General features: G+C 38.1%; 1 protein-coding gene across 1 annotated transcript in view; it reads right to left on the minus strand.

The window, feature by feature from the left end:
- LOC121952794 (titin-like) overlaps positions 1-22,163 on the minus strand; it is a 32,388-nt gene that overhangs the window by 8,633 nt on the left and 1,592 nt on the right. Inside the window, exons 4-13 of the mRNA XM_042499620.1 lie at positions 19,315-21,239; positions 12,795-17,912; positions 11,977-12,193; positions 9,680-10,281; positions 7,930-8,564; positions 6,607-7,261; positions 5,296-5,512; positions 2,806-3,606; positions 2,087-2,707; positions 1,623-1,985 (exon numbers count right to left, since the gene is read on the minus strand). Of these exons, the coding sequence (XP_042355554.1) occupies positions 1,623-1,985; positions 2,087-2,707; positions 2,806-3,606; positions 5,296-5,512; positions 6,607-7,261; positions 7,930-8,564; positions 9,680-10,281; positions 11,977-12,193; positions 12,795-17,912; positions 19,315-21,239 (11,154 nt within the window). The remainder of the gene's footprint in view (positions 1-1,622; positions 1,986-2,086; positions 2,708-2,805; positions 3,607-5,295; positions 5,513-6,606; positions 7,262-7,929; positions 8,565-9,679; positions 10,282-11,976; positions 12,194-12,794; positions 17,913-19,314; positions 21,240-22,163) is intronic.

A 22,163-nucleotide genomic window follows, 5' to 3' on the forward strand; every position in this document is an offset into this window, starting at 1 on the left:
TATTTGTTTTTCCAACTCAAACTTCTGCTTCCATTGATTTTCCTTTTCTTTCCTCTGGATGATCATCTCTGACAGTATACTTGTCAGATTTTCCTTTTCCTGCTCTAACAGCTCAGTGTTACGAACCAAGTTATGTTGCTGTTCACCTAGAGCCACAAGTTTTTCTTCTAATACCGTGTACAGCTTTAGCACATCTTCAGTGCTTTGTTCCACTCTTACCATCCTGTTTTTTTCACATCTTCACTCATCCTTTCATTCAGCTGTTGTAGATGGTCCTTCAAGGTTTTCATTGATTTGATTTTATCCAAGAGTTGATTTTCTCTCATTTTCAGCTCAGACTTTTCTTCTACTATTCTTTTTCTTTCTTTCTCAAGCATTTGTCTGTCCATGTCAGTATTACTCTTCATCTGACTGACTTGTTCTCTTTCTACAATGATGGTGTTCATGGCAGCTTCAGCCTCTTCTTTCTTCTTGTTGAGATCCTTCCTCAACAGTTCCAGTTCTTCTCTTTCTGCCAGTATACTGTTCTTACTGGTTTCCAGTTCCTGTGTTTGTCTTGTGAGCTCCTCATCTTTGAGTTCTTGTTCTTCTCTTTTAAGATAATCATGTTCATGGCATTCTTAAGTTTGTCTCTTTCTGACTGAAACTGAGTGGCCAGATTTTTAATGTTGCTTTTTCTCTCTGGTAATCTCATCAATCTGACTGTGTGCATCTTCTTTCTTCTTTTGCAGCTCAGATGTTGTGATATTTATTTTGTGTCTTTCCTCTTTAACATCTTGTAGGGCTTGTTTTAATGTGTCACTTTGTTTCAAGATGTCAGACCTCATCAGCTCCAACTCTGCTTTCTCTTTGTTCAACAACTCACTCTCTCTATCCAGACTTTCTCTCTCTTGCTTCAGCTCTGCCTTCTGTTTGATAAGATGTTTTGTTTTCCAGCAACACCTCTAGTTTCAGTTGATTTTCAAGTTCTTTGTCTCTGAACGACAATATCTGAAAACACACACTGCAACCCTTCTCTTTCTCTCTCTAATTTCGTAGCATAACCTGACAGATGTTCTTCTTGTTTGTCCAGATCTCTGTGCTTTTGTTCCAAAATGCTGAACAGTCTTAGTACTTCTTCAGTGTTTTGTTCCAGTCTCTTGATTTTGCTTTTCATGTCTTTACTCATCCTTTCATTTAGCTGTTGAAGATTTTTCCAGACAGATTCCATTAATGCGATTTTATCCAAGAGTGTGTCTTCTTTCATTTTCAGCTCAGACTTTTCTTCTTCCATTTTGTCCTTTTCATTCTCGAGCATTTGTCTGTCCATGTCAGTACTCTTCTTCATCTGATTGATTTGTTCTCTTTGTCCACTGATGGTGTTCATGGCAGCTTCAACCTCCTCTGTCCTCTTGTTGAGATCCTTCCTTAAAAGTTCCAGTTCTTCTCTTTCTTTCAATAAACTGTTTTTACTGGTTTCCAGTTCTTCTGTTTGTCTTTTGAACTCATGGTCCTTGACTTTTGCTCTTTCTGTTTTAAGACAATTGCATTAATGACATTGTCAAGTTTGTCTCTTTCTGTCTGAAGCTGAAGGGTCAGATCTTTAATGTTGTTTTTTTCTCTGTTAATCACATCAAACTGACTGTCTAAATGTTCCTTCTTCTTTTGTAGCTCAGACTTTGTGATGTCCATTTTATCTCTTTCCTCCTTCACATCTTGTAGGGCTTGTTTTAATGTGTCACTTTGTTTCAGGATGTCAGACTTCATCAGCTCCAAGTCCAGTTTCTCTATGTTCATCATCTCATTCTCTCTGTCCAGTTTCTCTCTGCTGTGCTTCAGCTCTGCCTCAAGATTTTCAAGATATTGTTTCTCCAAATCAAATTTCTGTTTCCATTGATTTTCCCTGTCTTTTCCCTGGATGATCATCTCTGACACTACACTTGTCAGGTTTTTCTTTTCCTGCTTTAACAGCTCAGTGTTATGAACGATGTTTTCTTGCTGTTCACCTAGAGCCACAAGTTTTTTGGATCAATTTGGTGCACAGCATCAGAGCATCTTCATTGTTTTCACTCATCCTTTCATTCAGCTGTTGTAGTTTTTTCCTGACAGTTTCCATTGACATGGTTTTTATTGAGGAGCTGATCTTCTCTTATTTTCAGCTCAGACTTTTCTTCTTCCAGTCTGTCCTTTTCTTTCTCGAGCATTTGTCTGTCCATGTCAGTATTACTCTTCATCTGACTGACTTGTTCTCTTTCTACAATGATGGTGTTCATGGCAGCTTCAGCCTCTTCTTTCTTCTTGTTGAGATCCTTCCTCAACAGTTCCAGTTCTTCTCTTTCTGCCAGTATACTGTTCTTACTGGTTTCCAGCTCCTGTGTTTGTCTTGTGAGCTCCTCATCTTTGAGGTCTTGTTCTTCTCTTTTTAAGTTAATCATGTTCATGGCATTCTTAAGTTTGTCTCTTTCTGTCTGAAGCTGAAGGGTCAGATCTTTAATGTTGCTTTTCTCTCTTTCAATCTCATCAAACTGACTGTTTGTATGTACGTTCTTTATCTGTAGCTCAGACTTTGTGATTTCTAATTTGTTTCGTTCCTCTTTAACATCTTGTAGGGCTTGTTTTAATGTGTCACTTTGTTTCAGGATGTCAGCCTTCATCAGCTCCAAGTCCACTTCCTCTTTGTTCCTAAAATCTCTCTCTCTATCCAGATCCTCTCTGTCTTGCTTCAGCTCTGCCCTCAGATTTTCAAGATATTGTTTTTCCAACTCAAACTTCTGCTTCCATTGATTTTCCTTTCTTTCCTCTGGATGATCATCTCTGACAGTATACTTGTCAGATTTTCCTTTTCCTGCTCTAACAGCTCAGTGTTACGAACCAAGTTATGTTGCTGTTCACCTAGAGCCACAAGTTTTTCTTCTAATACCGTGTACAGCTTTAGCACATCTTCAGTGCTTTGTTCCACTCTTACCATCCTGTTTTTCACATCTTCACTCATCCTTTCATTCAGCTGTTGTAGATGGTCCTTCAAGGTTTTCATTGATTTGATTTTAACCAAGAGTTGATTTTCTCTCATTTTCAGCTCAGACTTTTCTTCTTCCAGTCTGTCCTTTTCTTTCTCGAGCATTTGTCTGTCCATGTCAGTATTACTCTTCATCTGATTGACTTGTTCTCTTTCTACACCAATCTTGTTCATGGCAGCTTCAGCCTCTTCTTTCTTCTTGTTGAGATCCTTCCTCAACAGTTCCAGTTCTTCTCTTTCTGCCAGTATACTGTTCTTACTGGTTTCCAGTTCCTGTGTTTGTCTTGTGAGCTCCTCATCTTTGAGTTCTTGTTCTTCGTGTTTTTCCATTGATTTGATATTACCCAAAAGTTGTTCTTCCCTTGTTTCCAGATTAGACCTTTCCCCTTCCAGTCTGTCCTTTTCTTTCTTAAGCATTTGTCTTTCCACGTCAGCACTACTTCTCATGCGGCTGACTTGTTCTCTCTCTTTGCTGATAGATTTTGCGGCAGCTTCAACCTCTTCCTTCTTATTTTTCAGATCCTTCCTCAGAAGTTCCAGTTCTTGTCTTTCTGCCAGTAACATGCTTCTGTTGTTTTCCAGTTCTTGTGTTTGCTCTTTGATTTCTTCATCTTTGAGACATAGTTTCTTTTTTGTTTCAAAGTAATAAAGTTCACAACATTCTGAAGTTTGTTCTTTTCTGACTGAACCTGAAGGCCGTCTCTCTAAAGTTATTTCTTTCACTGTTTATTTCATCAAGGAAGCTGTTGATGCTCTCTATCCAGCCTTTTAGCTGAGACATTGTCATCTGAAGCGCATCATTTCTGCCTTTCAGTTCTTGAATATTTTTGTTCTAAGAGATGAATTTGCTCCTTCGTATCAGGCTGAATCAGCTTCAAGTCCAGGTTCTCTTTGATCATAATGTCATGGACACTTTTTTTGACCCTCTTGTTCTTGGGTCATCTCTGTCTTAGGTTCTTCACCATCTTGTGTTTTCAAAGCAGCCATTATCATCCCTTGATCTTCTATGTCATTTCTTCTAAGCGGCATTGCTGATGTCATTGTAAGAAGACCTTGCTTTTCTCTTTCGAACCTCTGAATGTAACCAGGCAACTTGTTTTTGCCTTCATGGAGTTCTGTTTTGTTTTTGCTCCAACACAAAGCACAGTTTTTGTACAGCTTCCATTTGTTGTGTTAACTTTTCTATCTTGTTTTTTAGAACTTCTTGTGTTGTTTCATTGACATGTTTGAGTTTTGCTCTCAGACTGTCCATGCATTTAATTGTATTATTTAATTGATCTGCTTTTGCATTTAGCTCAGATAGTTCTTTTCTTCTTTCTTCATCATTTGAAGGCACATCTCTCTCCCTGTCAAATTCAGCCTTCAGTTTAGTGAGTTGTTTCTCTCTCACCACTGATGATGTTCATGGCAGCTTCAACCTCTTCTTTCTTTTTATTGAGATCCTTCCTCAACAGTTCCAATTCTTCTTTTTCTGCCAGTAAATTGTCGTCACTGGTTTCCATTTCCTGTGTTGGTCTTTTTGAATTTGACAGTGAGTTCTTGTTCTTCTTGTTTTAAGATGATAATTTTCATGGCATTCTCAAGTTCTTCTCTTTCTGTCTGGAGCTGAAGGGTCAGATCTTTAATATTCTTTTCTCTCTATCAATCTCATCAAACTGACTTTCTGCATGTTTTTTCTTCTTTTGTAGCTCAGACTTTGTGATAAGCAGATTGTCTCTTTCTGCTTCCATATGCTGTATTGCTTGTCTTAATGTGTCTCTTTGTTTCAGGAGGTCAGACTTCATCATCTCCAATTCCAGTTCGTCTTTTTTGATAATGTCATCGATCATTTTCGGTACCTCTCTGTCTGGGGTCATCTCTGTTTTGAGTTCCTCATCATCTTGTGTTTCCCAAGCAGGCTTTGTCTTTCCTTGTTTTTGTTTCAGTTTTACTTTTAGACATAGCTGGCATCATTGTAATAAGGACTTGCTTTTTCTTTCTAAACTCTTGAATGTAACCAGCAACTTGTTTCCGTCTTCATCGTGTTCTGTTTGCTTTTGCTCCAACATAATGTACAGTTTCCCCACGTATTGAGTGTTTTTGTGCTAATTTCTCCATTTTTGATTTCAGAACTTCTTGTGTTGTTTCATTGAAACGTTTCAGTTTTGCTCTAAGTGTTTCCATAAATTTCATTTTGCTATTTAATTGATCCACTTTAATGTTCAGCTCAGAAAGTTCTTTTGCTCTTTCATCATCATTTGAAATCAGTTCCCTCTCCCTGTTAACTTCAGCCTTCATTTTAGTGACTTGTTCTCTTTCACCTCTAACGGTGTTCATGGCAGCTTCAGCCTCTTCTTTCTTCTTGTTGAGATCCTTCCTCAACAGTTCCAGTTCTTCTCTTTCTGCCAGTATACTGTTCTTACTGGTTTCCAGTTCCTGTGTTTGTCTTGTGAGCTCCTCATCTTTGAGGTCTTGTTCTTCTCTTTTTAAGATAATCATGTTCATGGCGTTCTTAAGTTTGTCTCTTTCTGACTGAAACTGAGTGGCCAGATTTTTAATGTTGCTTTTCTCTCTCTGGTAATCTCATCAATCTGACTGTGTGCATCTTCTTTCTTCTTTTGCAGCTCAGATGTTGTGATATTTATTTTGTGTCTTTCCTCTTTAACATCTTGTAGGGCTTGTTTTAATGTGTCACTTTGTTTCAAGATGTCAGACCTCATCAGCTCCAACTCTGCTTTCTCTTTGTTCAACAACTCACTCTCTCTATCCAGACTTTCTCTCTCTTGCTTCAGCTGCCTTCTGTTTGATAAGATGTTTGTTTTCCAGCAACACCTCTAGTTTCAGTTGATTTTCAAGTTCTTGTCTCTGAACGACAATGTCTGAAAACACACACTGCAACCCTTCTCTTTCTCTCTCTAATTTCGTAGCATAACCTGACAGATGTTCTTCTTGTTTGTCCAGATCTCTGTGCTTTTGTTCCAAAACGCTGAACAGTCTTAGTACTTCTTCAGTGTTTTGTTCCAGTCTCTTGATTTTGCTGTTCATGTTTTTACTCATCCTTTCATTTAGCTGTTGAAGATTTTTCCAGACAGATTCCATTAATGCGATTTTATCCAAGAGTGTGTCTTCTTTCATTTTCAGCTCAGACTTTTCTTCTTCCATTTTGTCCTTTTCATTCTCGAGCATTTGTCTGTCCATGTCAGTACTCTTCTTCATCTGACTGATTTGTTCTCTCTGTCCACTGATGGTGTTCATGGCAGCTTCAACCTCCTCTGTCCTCTTGTTGAGATCCTTCCTTAAAAGTTCCAGTTCTTCTCTTTCTTTCAATAAACTGTTTTTACTGGTTTCCAGTTCTTCTGTTTGTCTTTTGAACTCATGGTCCTTGACTTTTTGCTCTTTCTGTTTTAAGACAATTGCATTAATGACATTGTCAAGTTTGTCTCTTTCTGTCTGAAGCTGAAGGGTCAGATCTTTAATGTTGTGTTTTTCTCTGTTAATCACATCAAACTGACTGTCTAAATGTTCCTTCTTCTTTTGTAGCTCAGACTTTGTGATGTCCATTTTATCTCTTTCCTCCTTCACATCTTGTAGGGCTTGTTTTAATGTGTCACTTTTTTTTCAGGATGTCAGACTTCATCAGCTCCAAGTCCAGTTTTCTCTATGTTCATCATCTCATTCTCTCTGTCCAGTTTCTCTCTGCTGTGCTTCAGCTCTGCCTCAAGATTTTCAAGATATTGTTTCTCCAAATCAAATTTCTGCTTCCATTGATTTTCCCTGTCTTTTCCCTGGATGATCATCTCTGACACTACACTTGTCAGGTTTTTCTTTTCCTGCTTGAACAGCTCAGTGTTATGAATGATGTTTTCTTGCTGTTCACCTAGAGCCACAAGTTTTTGGATCAATTTGGTGCACAGCATCAGAGCATCTTCATTGTTTTCACTCATCCTTTCATTCAGCTGTTGTAGTTTTTTCCTGACAGTTTCCATTGACATGGTTTTATTGAGGAGCTGATCTTCTCTTATTTTCAGCTCAGACTTTTCTTCTTCCAGTCTGTCCTTTTCTTTCTCGAGCATTTGTCTGTCCATGTCAGTATTACTCTTCATCTGACTGACTTGTTCTCTTTCTACAATGATGGTGTTCATGGCAGCTTCAGCCTCTTCTTTCTTCTTGTTGAGATCCTTCCTCAACAGTTCCAGTTCTTCTCTTTCTGCCAGTATACTGTTCTTACTGGTTTCCAGCTCCTGTGTTTGTCTTGTGAGCTCCTCATCTTTGAGGTCTTGTTCTTCTCTTTTTAAGTTAATCATTCATGGCATTCTTAAGTTTGTCTCTTTCTGTCTGAAGCTGAAGGGTCAGATCTTTAATGTTGCTTTTCTCTCTTTCAATCTCATCAAACTGACTGTTTGTATGTACGTTCTTTATCTGTAGCTCAGACTTTGTGATTTCTAATTTGTTTCGTTCCTCTTTAACATCTTGTAGGGCTTGTGTTAATGTGTCACTTTGTTTCAGGATGTCAGCCTTCATCAGCTCCAAGTCCACTTCCTCTTTGTTCCTAAAAATCTCTCTCTCTATCCAGATCCTCTCTGTCTTGCTTCAGCTCTGCCCTCAGATTTTCAAGATATTTTTTTTTCCAACTCAAACTTCTGCTTCCATTGATTTTCCTTTTCTTTCCTCTGGATGATCATCTCTGACAGTATACTTGTCAGATTTTCCTTTTCCTGCTCTAACAGCTCAGTGTTACGAACCAAGTTATGTTGCTGTTCACCTAGAGCCACAATTTTTTTTCTTCTAATACCGTGTACAGCTTTAGCACATCTTCAGTGCTTTGTTCCACTCTTACCATCCTGTTTTTCACATCTTCACTCATCCTTTCATTCAGCTGTTGTAGATGGTCCTTCAAGGTTTTCATTGATTTGATTTTATCCAAGAGTTGATTTTCTCTCATTTTCAGCTCAGACTTTTCTTCTTCCAGTCTGTCCTTTTCTTTCTCGAGCATTTGTCTGTCCATGTCAGTATTACTCTTCATCTGACTGACTTGTTCTCTTTCTACAATGATGGTGTTCATGGCAGCTTCAGCCTCTTCTTTCTTCTTGTTGAGATCCTTCCTCAACAGTTCCAGTTCTTCTCTTTCTGCCAGTATACTGTTCTTACTGGTTTCCAGTTCCTGTGTTTGTCTTGTGAGCTCCTCATCTTTGAGGTCTTGTTCTTCTCTTTTTAAGATAATCATGTTCATGGCATTCTTAAGTTTGTCTCTTTCTGACTGAAACTGAGTGGCCAGATTTTTAATGTTGCTTTTCTCTCTGGTAATCTCATCAATCTGACTGTGTGCATCTTCTTTCTTCTTTTGCAGCTCAGATGTTGTGATATTTATTTTGTGTCTTTCCTCTTTAACATCTTGTAGAGCTTGTTTTAATGTGTCACTTTGTTTCAAGATGTCAGACCTCATCAGCTCCAACTCTGCTTTCTCTTTGTTCAACAACTCACTCTCTCTATCCAGACTTTCTCTCTCTTGCTTCAGCTCTGCCTTCTGTTTGATAAGATGTTTGTTTTCCAGCAACACCTCTAGTTTCAGTTGATTTTCAAGTTCTTGTCTCTGAACGACAATATCTGAAAACACACACTGCAACCCTTCTCTTTCTCTCTCTCTAATTTCGTTAGCATAACCTGACAGATGTTCTTCTTGTTTGTCCAGATCTCTGTGCTTTTGTTCCAAAACGCTGAACAGTCTTAGTACTTCTTCAGTGTTTTGTTCCAGTCTCTTGATTTTTGCTTTTCATGTCTTTACTCATCCTTTCATTTAGCTGTTGAAGATTTTTCCAGACAGATTCCATTAATGCGATTTTATCCAAGAGTGTGTCTTCTTTCATTTTCAGCTCAGACTTTTCTTCTTCCATTTTGTCCTTTTCATTCTCGAGCATTTGTCTGTCCATGTCAGTACTCTTCTTCATCTGACTGATTTGTTCTCTCTGTCCACTGATGGTGTTCATGGCAGCTTCAACCTCTGTCCTCTTGTTGAGATCCTTCCTTAAAAGTTCCAGTTCTTCTCTTTCTTTCAATAAACTGTTTTTACTGGTTTCCAGTTCTTCTGTTTGTCTTTTGAACTCATGGTCCTTGACTTTTTGCTCTTTCTGTTTTAAGACAATTGCATTAATGACATTGTCAAGTTTGTCTCTTTCTGTCTGAAGCTGAAGGGTCAGATCTTTAATGTTGTGTTTTTCTCTGTTAATCACATCAAACTGACTGTCTAAATGTTCCTTCTTCTTTTGTAGCTCAGACTTTGTGATGTCCATTTTATCTCTTTCCTCCTTCACATCTTGTAGGGCTTGTTTTAATGTGTCACTTTGTTCACCCCAGGATGTCAGACTTCATCAGCTCCAAGTCCAGTTTCTCTATGTTCATCATCTCATTCTCTCTGTCCAGTTTCTCTCTGCTGTGCTTCAGCTCTGCCTCAAGATTTTCAAGATATTGTTTCTCCAAATCAAATTTCTGCTTCCATTGATTTTCCCTGTCTTTTCCCTGGATGATCATCTCTGACACTACACTTGTCAGGTTTTTTTTTCCTGCTTGAACAGCTCAGTGTTATGAATGATGTTTTCTTGCTGTTCACCTAGAGCCACAAGTTTTTGGATCAATTTGGTGCACAGCATCAGAGCATCTTCATTGTTTTTCACTCATCCTTTCATTCAGCTGTTGTAGTTTTTTCCTGACAGTTTCCATTGACATGGTTTTATTGAGGAGCTGATCTTCTCTTATTTTCAGCTCAGACTTTTCTTCTTCCAGTCTGTCCTTTTCTTTCTCGAGCATTTGTCTGTCCATGTCAGTATTACTCTTCATCTGACTGACTTGTTCTCTTTCTACAATGATGGTGTTCATGGCAGCTTCAGCCTCTTCTTTCTTCTTGTTGAGATCCTTCCTCAACAGTTCCAGTTCTTCTCTTTCTGCCAGTATACTGTTCTTACTGGTTTCCAGTTCCTGTGTTTGTCTTGTGAGCTCCTCATCTTTGAGTTCTTGTTCTTCGTGTTTTTCCATTGATTTGATATTACCCAAAAGTTGTTCTTCCCTTGTTTCCAGATTAGACTTTTCCCCTTCCAGTCTGTCCTTTTCTTTCTTAAGCATTTGTCTTTCCACGTCAGCACTACTTCTCATGCGGCTGACTTGTTCTCTCTCTTTGCTGATAGATTTTGCGGCAGCTTCAACCTCTTCCTTCTTATTTTTCAGATCCTTCCTCAGAAGTTCCAGTTCTTGTCTTTCTGCCAGTAACATGCTTCTGTTGTTTTCCAGTTCTTGTGTTTGCTCTTTGATTTCTTCATCTTTGAGACATAGTTCTTTTTGTTTCAAAGTATAATAAAGTTCACAACATTCTGAAGTTTGTTCTTTTCTGACTGAACCTGAAGGGCCGTCTCTCTAAAGTTATTTCTTTCACTGTTTATTTCATCAAGGAAGCTGTTGTTGATGCTCTCTATCCAGCCTTTTAGCTGAGACATTGTCATCTGAAGCGCATCATTTCTGCCTTTCAGTTCTTGAATATTTTGTTCTAAGAGATGAATTTGCTCCTTCGTATCAGGCTGAATCAGCTTCAAGTCCAGGTTCTCTTTGATCATAATGTCATGGACACTTTTTTGACCCTCTTGTTTCTTGGGTCATCTCTGTCTTAGGTTCTTCACCATCTTGTGTTTTCAAAGCAGCCATTATCATCCCTTGATCTTCTATGTCATTTCTTCTAAGCGGCATTGCTGATGTCATTGTAAGAAGACCTTGCTTTTCTCTTTCGAACCTCTGAATGTAACCAGGCAACTTGTTTTTGCCTTCATGGAGTTCTGTTTGTTTTTGCTCCAACACAAAGCACAGTTTTTGTACAGCTTCCATTTGTTGTGTTAACTTTTCTATCTTGTTTTTTAGAACTTCTTGTGTTGTTTCATTGAAACGTTTTGAGTTTTGCTCTAAGTGTTTCCATAAATTTCATTTTGCTATTCAGTTGATCCACTTTAATGTTCAGCTCAGAAAGTTCCTTTGCTCTTTCATCATCATTTGAAATCAGTTCCCTCTCCCTGTTAACTTCAGCCTTCATTTTAGTGACTTGTTCTCTTTCTACAATGATGGTGTTCATGGCAGCTTCAGCCTCTTCTTTCTTCTTGTTGAGATCCTTCCTCAACAGTTCCAGTTCTTCTCTTTCTGCCAGTATACTGTTCTTACTGGTTTCCAGTTCCTCTGTTTGTCTTGTGAGCTCCTCATCTTTGAGTTCTTGTTCTTCTCTTTTTAAGTTAATCATGTTCATGGCATTCTTAAGTTTGTCTCTTTCTGTCTGAAGCTGAAGGGTCAGATCTTTAATGTTGCTTCTCTCTCTGTTTATCTGATCAAAGTGACTGTCTACATCTCTTTCTTCTTTTGTAGCTCAGACTTTGTGATTTCCAGCATGTGTCTTTCCTTTTCCATATCTTGTAGGGCTTGTTTTAGTGTGTCACACTTTGTTTCAGTATGTCAGACGTCATCATTTCCAAGTCCAGGTTCTCTTTGCTCATACTGTCATACATACTTTTCTGATCCTCTCTGTCTCGGGGCATCTCTGTCTCAAGTTTTTTCACCCTCTTGTCTTTGAAATACAGGCTTTATCTTTCCCTGATCTTCCATTTCATTTGATTGGAACATATCTGATATCATTGTGATCAGGCCTTGTTTTTCTCTTTTGAGCTCTTGTATGTAACCAGGTAACTTGTTTTTGTCTTCATCAAGTTCTGTTTGCTTTTGTTCCAATGCGATGCACAATGTTTGCACATCTTCAGTGTGTCGTACTAATTTCTCCATTTTTGATTTCAGAACTTCTTGTGTTGTTTCATTGAAATGTTTGAGTTTTGCTCTAAGTGTTTCCATAAATTTCATTTTGCTATTTAATTGATCCACTTTAATGTTCAGCTCAGAAAGTTCCTTTGCTCTTTCATCATCATTTGAAATCAGTTCCCTCTCCCTGTTAACTTCAGCCTTCATTTTAGTGACTTGTTCTCTTTCACCTCTAACGGTGTTCATGGCAGCTTCAGCCTCTTCTTTCTTCTTGTTGAGATCCTTCCTCAACAGTTCCAGTTCTTCTCTTTCTGCCAGTATACTGTTCTTACTGGTTTCCAGTTCCTGTGTTTGTCTTGTGAGCTCCTCATCTTTGAGGTCTTGTTCTTCTCTTTTTAAGTTAATCATGTTCATGGCATTCTTAAGTTTGTCTCTTTCTGTCTGAAGCTGAAGGGTCAGATCTTTAATGTTGCTTTTCTCTCTTTCAATCTCATCAAACTGACTGTTTGTATGTACGTTCTTTATCTGTAGCTCAGACTTTGTGATTTCTAATTTGTTTCGTTCCTCTTTAACATCTTGTAGGGCTTTTTTTAATGTGTCACTTTGTTTCAGGATGTCAGCCTTCATCAGCTCCAAGTCCACTTCCTCTTTGTTCCTAAAATCTCTCTCTCTCTATCCAGATCCTCTCTGTCTTGCTTCAGCTCTGCCCTCAGATTTTCAAGATATTGTTTTTCCAACTCAAACTTCTGCTTCCATTGATTTTCCTTTTCTTTCCTCTGGATGATCATCTCTGACAGTATACTTGTCAGATTTTCCTTTTCCTGCTCTAACAGCTCAGTGTTACGAACCAAGTTATGTTGCTGTTCACCTAGAGCCACAAGTTTTTCTTCTAATACCGTGTACAGCTTTAGCACATCTTCAGTGCTTTGTTCCACTCTTACCATCCTGTTTTTCACATCTTCACTCATCCTTTCATTCAGCTGTTGTAGATGGTCCTTCAAGGTTTTCATTGATTTGATTTTATCCAAGAGTTGATTTTCTCTCTCATTTTCAGCTCAGACTTTTCTTCTTCCAGTCTGTCCTTTTCTTTCTCGAGCATTTGTCTGTCCATGTCAGTATTACTCTTCATCTGACTGACTTGTTCTCTTTCTACAATGATGGTGTTCATGGCAGCTTCAGCCTCTTCTCTCTTCTTGTTGAGATCCTTCCTCAACAGTTCCAGTTCTTCTCTTTCTGCCAGTATACTGTTCTTACTGGTTTCCAGTTCCTGTGTTTGTCTTGTGAGCTCCTCATCTTTGAGTTCTTGTTCTCCTTGTTTCAAGATGATCATTTTCATCCCATTCGTAAGTTTGTCTCTTTCTGTCTGAAGCTGAAGGGTCAGATTTTTCAATATATTTTTCTCTCTATTAATCTCATCAAACTGACTGTATGCATGTTCTTTTTTATCCTGTAGTTCAGACTTTGTTGTTTGTAATTTGTCTTTTTGCCTTGCTATATCTTGCATTGCTTGTTTTAATGTTTCACTTTGTTTCAGGATGTCAGATCTCATCAGCTCCAAGTCTAGCTTTTCTTTTTTTATCATCTGACTCTGTTTGTCCAGATTATCTCTCTCTTGCTTCAGCTCTGCCTTCAGTTTGTTAAGATGTGTCTTTTCAGACAAACTCTCTTGTTTGGGGAAAACTTTTTGTCTCTGAATGGCAATTTCTGACAACACATCCTTCAACCCATCTCTTTCTCTCTCTAGTGTTTCAGTGTACCATGACATATTTTCTTTCTGTTTATCCAGAGCCTCGTGGTTTTGCTTCAAAACACCAAACAGTCTCAGTACTTCTACACTGGTTTGTTCCATTCTGATGATTTTTCTTTTCATATCTTCACTCATCCTTTCATTCAGCTGTTGAAGCTTTTCTCTCAGAGTTCCCATCGACTTTATTTCATCTAAGAGCTGATCTTCTCTTATTTTCAGCTCCGACTTGTCTTCTTCCTTTTTGTCACTTTCATTCTCCACCATTTGTCTGTCCATGTCAGTACTACTCTTCATCTGATTGGCTTGTTCTCTTTCTCCACTTCTGGTGTTCCTTGCAGTTTCAGCATTTCCTGTGGTCTCATCTGGATCCTTCCTCAAAAGCTCTGCTTTTTCTATTTCTGCCAGTACACTGTTACTACTGGATTCCAGTTCTTGTGTACGTCCTTTGAATTCATCGTCCCTGTGTTCTTGGTCTTCTTGTTTTAAGATAATCATATTCATGACATTTTGGAGTTTGTCTCTCTCTGTCTGAAGCTGAAGAGTCAGATCTTTAATGTTGTTTTTGTCTCTATGAATCTCATCAAACTGATTATCTGTGTGTTCTTTCTTCTTTTGGAGTTCATACTTTGTAATCTCCAGTTTGTCTCTTTCATCTTTCATGTCTTGTATTGCTTGTTTTAATTTGTCCCTTTGTCTAACGATGTCAGACTTCATCAGTTCCAAGTGCAGTTTCTCTCTGGTAATAGAGTCGTAGATCATTTTCTGATTGTCTCCCTCTTGGGTCATCTCCGTCTTAAGTTCTTCACCATCTTGTGTTTCCAGAACAGGAGTTGGCTTCCCTTGATCTTCCATTTCATTTCTGCTTTGGGACATGTCTGATATCATGTTCATGAAACCTTGATTTTTCCTTTTAAACTCTTTAATGTAACCAAATAACTTGTTTTTATCTTCTACAAGTTCTGTTTGCTTTTGTTCTGATGCAATGCACAGTTTTTGCACATCTTCAGCGTGTTGTTCTAATTTCTCCATTTTGGTTTTTAGAACTTCTTGTGTTGTTTCACTTAAATGTTTTAGCTTCTCTGTCAGAGTTTCCATGGTTTTCATTTTAATATTTAACTGATCAGTTTTCATTTTCAGCTCAGACAGTTCTTTTGCTCTTTCATCGTCATTTGAGAGCCCTTCCCTCTCCCTGAGTAATTCAGCCTTCATTTTAGTGAGTTGCTCTTTCTCATCACTGATGGTGTTCATGGCAGCTTCAACCTCTTCTTTCTTCTTGTTGAGATCCTTCCTTAAAAGGTCTAATTCTTCTCTTTCTGCCAGTACACTGTTCTTACTGGTTTCCAGTTCTTGTGTTTGTCTTTTGAACTCGTTGTCCTTGAGTTCTTGTTCTTCTTGTTTCAAGATAATCATGTTCATGGCATCCTCAAGCTTTTCTCTTTCTGTCTGAAGCTGAAGGGTCAGATCGTTCATGTCTTTTTTTTCCCTATTAATTGCATCAAACTGACTGTCTGCATGTTCTCTCTTCTTTTGTAGCTCAGACTTTGTGGTTTCTAATTTCTCTCTCTGCTCTTTCATATCTTCTATTGCCTGTTTTAACTTGTTGCTTTGTTTCAGGATGTTTGACCTCATCAGTTCAAAATCCAGTTTCTCTTTTTTCATCATCTCACTTTCTCTGTCCAGATCCTCTCTGTCTTGTTTAAACTCTGTGTGAATTTTTTCAAGATCTTTGTGTTCTTCACCAGTGTTTGGCTTCCACTGTTCTTTTGCAATGTCCTTTTCAGTTTCCACATTTGACATTCTCATTAGACCTTGTTTTTCTTGTATTTCACCTACTCTCCAGTCCCGTTCCCTTTGCAACTTCAGTTTCAGAATCTCCAATTCATCTCTCTCTCTGTTGATCCTTTCCAGTCGCTCCTCAAACTCTTTCTTCCCCTTCTGTTTCTCCCTCTTCAGGACATCTTTCTCTGTTTTGACCTTAGCCAACATCTTTTTAACTTCCTCCTCTTTTTGAATGCCTTTTCGGATCAACTTGTGATTTTCTTTTCTTTCGCTCTCCAACTCAGACTTCAACACTTCCATTTCTCTTCGTTCTCTTTTAACTTCTTCTAATCTGATTTTAAGCCCATGTGTTTTGGTTTGAATATCGTCCCTTATGCGGAGCATGTTGTCCATCTCTGCTTTTGTTTGCATTGTCATTTTTTCAATGCCCATCTTTATTCGGATCATGTTATCTCTTACAGTCCTGTTCTCCGCTTCTATTGCTTTGAGCCCTTCTCTTTGTTTCTGTAAATGAGTATTTATATTTTCAAGAACTTCCATTTCCCTCCTCATCATTTCCAAATTTTCATGAATTCTTTGTCTCGTGTTTTGAAGGTCAACACTAAAATCTGTGGCTTCTGAGCCACGGTGCATCATTTCAACTTCCTTGTTGATGCTTTTCCCTTCTTGATCTTCTCGTCTTTGTTTTTCGTTTTCTCTGTATATTTCGATAGAAACAGTCTGGTCTTTGATTGTCTCCCTCTCCAGCCCCTCTTTCTGCCTTTGCAGTTTTATCCTCAACATTTCTGACTCATCCTTCTCTCTCATGGCTTGATCAGGTCTTCGGTCTAATCCTTTTCTCTTGTTGGTCTCTTTCCTCAAATTTTCCTGTTCTCTTTGTATGTCATTCCACTTTATTTCCCTCTCCTTTTTTCGCATGGCTTTTCTAAACATCTTTTCACTTTCCTTTTTCTTTATTTCCAGCTCTGACTTCAGTGCCTCCATTTCTCTTATTTCTCTTTTGGTCACTTGCACTTTGTCATCAAGCTCCTGCTTTTGTTTTTCGATAGTCTTCCTTAAACGGTTAATCTCATGCATTTCTTCCTCAGCTTGATTTCTTTCCATTCTAGCATTCTGCCTCTCTACTTCAAGCTGCTGTTTCAGCATCTCAATCTCTTGTCTCTCAGTATTTTGTTTCCCTTGCTCACTCACAGCCTCTTTCAGTTGTTTGATTTCATTGTTTTTCTGATCCAAACTGTCCATTATTAGTTTTATATCCCTCTCCAGGTTGTCCCTTTCTGATCTGAGTCGAAAGATTTCATTTTCCAGTTCTTCTAATTCTTTGCCCATTTCACCACTGTCATGTGTCTTCATGTCTTCCCTTTCAGCACTTTTTAAGGCAGATTCGCTATTCCTTTTCTGCCTGATTGCAGTCTTGAGTTTTTCAAGCTCAGCTCTTTTCTTAGACATTGGGGCATAGGTGTTTTCTAATTCTTGTTTTGTAGCCTCAATCTTGTCGTTCAGATCTTCCAACTGTCTCAGTTTGACTTCAGTCTTCTTCATAATAATCTCTATGTCTTCACTTTTCTGTCTAGTCTTTGCAGCAAGTTTCTCTACAGTGCTCTTAACTTGTGCCATTTTCACCAACTTCTGTTCAGTCGCTTCAATTTGCCTCTGCATTTTTATCTTTAAAATATCAAATTCATCTCTCTCTCTCAAAGTTTTCTCTAACCTCTGATCCAGGTGTCTTTTTTGTTTTTTAGAGGCAGTTTTCATGTTGCTCATTTCTTCTTTCAGATGCATTTCTTTTTGCCTCATTGTTGTCTGTACAACTTTCAAAAGCTCTCGGAATCGTTTCATGTCTTGAAGCAATCCTTCCACTTCACTGTCGTCTTCCTTCTGTTCTTTGTCAATATCACTTTTTTCAGCTTGGTTTTCAAGTTCTAGTTTTACTAGTCTCATGATTTCTTGTGTTTTATAAATCTCTGCCCTAATTTGTTGTATGTCAGCCCTTCCTATGTCCTTTTTAGCAGAGCCTGCATCTATCTCCTCACTTTGTGTCTGCATTTTTTCTCTTGCCCCCTGACTTTGCTTTTGCTTCTGAACATCATCAATAACTTCTTGTTCCACCTTATTGTCACTCTTATATTTTTGCAGTTTAACTTCATATTTAACTATCTCATGTTTGAACACATCAGTGCTTTCCCTTACTGTAATTTGTAACCCATTTTCATAATCTGGTCTTTGGCTCTGCAGCTCATTTATTTCCATAATGATCCTTTTAATCTCTTGACTTTTATCTTCCATGTTCTCTTTATTATGCATTATTTGCTCCCTTATTTCCTCCTCTCTCTCCCTGAGTTCGGAAATCTGCTTCTCCACTTCTTCCATTTCTCTTACACGTGTCACTAATTCTGTTTGATCATCATCTATTAACGTTTCCTCACAAATTTCTGTCTGCATCTTTAAGAAAACATTCTGCTCTTCCTTCACGTCCACTGCAAAAAAACTCAGTTCTTGTGTCTGTTCAAATGTCTGATCTGTGTGCTCTTCTTCCCGTGGCTCTTGAAGTTCAGAAGAATGCCCTGAAACAGTCCTTTTGATTGCAGATTCTGTCAGTGTCCATTTGCTGACCTGAGCTTTCATGGAAGTCACCTTATCCTTCACAAACAAAGAATTATCATTGTTTTTCTTATTGAAAGTCAAAAATCAAACTCTTCTTGTCTCAATTTCACTGTGACAATAAGTTAATTCATTAATATCATCCTTGGTTATGTTCATTGAGTACTTCCTTAATAATAATGGATGGATGGATGGATTTTTTAATGAATTTTTATATAGTTAATTGAACCTTTTTTTCTTGGAATCTTTAAAAGGACAAAACATGGTTGTGACAAAATCACCTCACCTATGGTTTAGAAAAATAGATATGTAATGTATAATGTATAAAATAATGTATAAATGATTTATGAAGTGCAATCCATAGATCTAACGCTGCAGTGTTGAATTTAATGATGATGGCTTGTATTCTTCTAATGCGCGTTTCACAGTAATACGTTAAATGACTGACCTCTGAACATCACATAGTATGGTGGTGGCACAAATTGTGATGAAATTACGTGCTGGCACAACGGAAACAATGCCAATGAAAGTCAATTAGGATCCTTTGTTATGGTGGACAAAGAAATTCCCTGGGTCAACAACATCATGCAATGGGCTTTTGTGGATGGGTGGATGACCACTGTTGATGTCCCATGTGACACCAAAAGTCCTAGTTATGTTGACGTCTTTTAACTCAGCATACTTACGTCCTTTATGTCGTGACATCATGTTATGTGACATACTTCCAGGGTCGGGGAGTTACAGAATACTAATAAGTAACTAATCCTAACTGAATGCAGCATAACGGAGCATCAGTTTGATTGCGTTGTTTTCTATTGGAATGTTCCAACTGGCCACAATCAACGCAGCACTGCTGTTTTGAGCTGAACTTTTGCCGAGCGCTGTGTTTCTATATATTCATGTCGCTCGCTTTGAAAGCTGATTCATGAAACTAGGATTGAGCAAGGATAAAAAGAAAATGTGTGCAAGGTACCTGCAAATTTTGAAGTGTTACAAAAGTCATTCAAAGTGTTTAGAAAATGTTATTGAATTTTAGCAATCTAATGTAATATGTAACAAATTACATTTTAGTGCATGTATTCAGTAATCTGTATTGGAATGTATATTTTAAAAAGTAACCTTCCCAACACTGTATACTTCTCTCACTTTACAACATACTCATGTCCCGTACGTAATAAAGGTAGTTATTTTGACAGAAAGCACAATCTTTTCTAAGCCTAACCAAATCATTTTGGTGCCCAAATCGAACCACCACCACCACCACGTTATGTGTACGAGGGTTTGGTCATTTCACGTGTTTTTACTGAAATAACGCTGAGTCACATGAAAACCAGAACGAGTGTTTTTGTGATGGTAAAAATCTGATAATTTGCTATAATGTGATAAAATGTGGAAACAGCTTATTACTGACCAAAGAGAATGAAAAATAAGATTTACTCACCATGATTTTTTTGACCTCTTCCTTGTCTTTCTCCATCTTCTTCTGGGCTTTGACCATCTCCTCCCTGGTGTTGTTCATCTCTGCAGCAGCTTTTTCTATGCTAGCTTTTATCTCACCCACAGTCAGAATTGTAGTAATTGTATCTTCCAGTTTTTGTTCAATCTGCTTCCTCTGTTGTTGTATCTTCACCTTCATGATTTCTAACTCGTCCTTCTCGTTTAAGGTCTTCTCCAGCTGGTGGTCAAGCTCTCGTCTCTTTTTTCTCATTTGAAAATTCGTCCATTGGATTTGGCTCTTTTCTTCTGTGCAGTCCCTCCGGCTTTGCTCCGTGTCTTCTCTCACCCTGCGCAGCATCTTTCTGATCTCTTCGATGTCAAGAATCACTCTCCTCATGCCAGTGTTCACCTCATTCTCAATGCTTGTCTCCATGTTGCCTTCCTCAAACTGCTTTTCTTCATGTTGTGTCATATCTCTGGTTCTGTCACCTTGTTGAAGTCTTATCTTCTGCCCATCAAATCTGTCCTCCACGTCTGTGTCGTCTTTACCATGTTCACTCTCTTCTGTCATCTTGCCGATCTCTTCCTTCTTTCTCCTGCTCATTCTTATCAGTTTCATCAGGTCCTTTTTCTTAATTTCAATCTCGGAGTTCATCACTTCCATCTCTCTTATCTCTTTCTTTGTTCTCTGTAACTTGTCGTCCAGTTCCTGTTTTTCCCTTTCAATGTTCTCCCTCACACACTTCATTTCATTCATTTCTGCTTTAGCTAAGTGCCTGTCTCTCTCAATGTTTTCTCTCTCCGTCTGTATTTCAGCCTTGATTTTTTGTATCTCATCTCTTTCAGATTGCAATTGGGCCAACTTGTTCTTTATGTCTTGTCTTTGCCTCTGCATATCACCCTTTATCTCTGATTCTGCTGCCTTCATGCTCCCATCTGTGTCTTCTCTTTGCTTTTTGGAGTCAGATGTGACATCTTTCATTTGACTGCTTGGGGTCTTTAGCTCCTGCATCTCTTTTACTTCCTGTTGTTGTTGACTATCTTCCATCACATCCCAAAGATATTCCATTTCTTCCTGGATTCTGCAGAGTTTAATCTTCACGGTGTCAAAAGTGTTTTTTTCTTCTTTCTGTCTTTCTCTGCTTTCTGTCTCTGTGCCTTTTTGCATTTCAATGGGTCTTTGAATTTTCTTCCACATTGGCTTCATTTTGTTGATATTTTCATCAATTTGATGTTTGATGTGCTCAATTTGTTCTCTATGTTGTGAAATATGCTTTTTATTTCTCTTTAACTCTTGTTTTACGTTTTCCATGTTTTTCTCCATTTGTTCTTTTGCCTGCTTTGCTTCGAGCATTAGTTTCTTATTTTTGTTAATCAGACTCAGCAGACTGTCTGCCATCAGCCTCTCCTGCTCTCTCTTTATCTGCTCTGTGGGTTCTGTGGGTTCTTTTGTCTTATCATACTTGATCATTTCCAACTTGTGCCGCTCATTGATGAGCTCCTTCCTTCTTTTTTCCAGAGTTTCCCTCTCTTGATATATTTCATTCTGCATTTTCTGTAGTTGCATTTTTTCTTGAGTGGCTTCATTTTTACTCTCCTCCAGTTTCTCAATAACATTTTCTATCTGTAATCTCAGTCTTTTTATTATTAAGTCCTGGTCATACTTTTCAGCTGTCAGCCGGCCATTGTCCTCCTGTTGCTGCTCTGTTTTTGTCTTCAGGTAATCTATTTCCTGTCTCTCTCTTTGTGTTTCTTCCAAAAGTTGTTCAATATCCTCAATTACTTGACATGTCAATTCTCTTTGTCTTCTAATTGTCCCCCTTCTGGCTTTTATTTCAACTTGTGTTTGTTTGTCCTCTAAAGGCTTGGTGATCTCCATTGTCCACTTCTGTTCTGTCTGGGTTGTCCTGCTGTTCTGTTGTCTTTGCTCTGTTGGTCAAGAAAATGGACAGAATATCACGCTACACTCCACACTAGTTCCCAGCTACATCGTGTCAAATCAGGTAAGAAAATATCAGATTTACTGTAATGCAAAATTTGTCCAAGAAAAACAAAACAAAGTGATGCCTCTTGTTTAGCGGAGTTCCAGAAACACTCAGCTGGTGTGCTGCAGTCGGCTCCCGAGGACGGCCTGGGAGCTGGGCATTTTGCTTTTGGTTTTATAGAGTGGAAGGTGAAGTTGTTGGAAAACGACAAATGATAGACTTCTTGGCTCTTTGCCAGGGGTTTGCAAGCTAACGACTCTGAGGACTGCGCCTCTTTCTCTCCGGAAGTGCAGCTGCAGACTACAGCTAAGGTACCGTGTCATTTTTTAGGTGTTGTTTTACTTCGTTTTGGACTTGTGTTTGTTAACACAATGGGCAATTTTAAAGTCAGCAAAAATGATCGAGGTCATGTCATCCTACAGTAAATCGATAATGTGATTATTGTGACAAGCCTAGCTGTGGCGACTACAACGATCTACTCAATGAAAATCTGCAAACAACTACATCACATAGAATTTTTTAATAGCAACTAATATGTTTTTTTTAAATGTTTTTTTTTAATAAACTATCTGCACAGTGCTACTACATGGCAGAAACAAACTGATGCACCACTAAAATATTTGAAGTACACATTAGTTATCCAACAGTAAAAATATTCCACAAATTGCAAAAATTAAGTAGATTTAGAATTTTTTTTTTAAAGGGAAAATATTTAAGTAAAATAAGAAATAAACAAGGGGAAACTTAAATGTATCATGGTTAGATATTTAAAGTTATGTTACAGAATCCTTATAAATTTTTAACCACTTTTCCAAGTTGTTTTTACCCCTTCATTCTTTGTTTTTGTGTAGGTCTACTTTTTTTTATT

The sequence above is a fragment of the Plectropomus leopardus genome, chromosome 13 (genome assembly GCF_008729295.1).
Source record: "Plectropomus leopardus isolate mb chromosome 13, YSFRI_Pleo_2.0, whole genome shotgun sequence".
In the NCBI taxonomy this organism is placed as follows: domain Eukaryota; kingdom Metazoa; phylum Chordata; class Actinopteri; order Perciformes; family Serranidae; genus Plectropomus; species Plectropomus leopardus.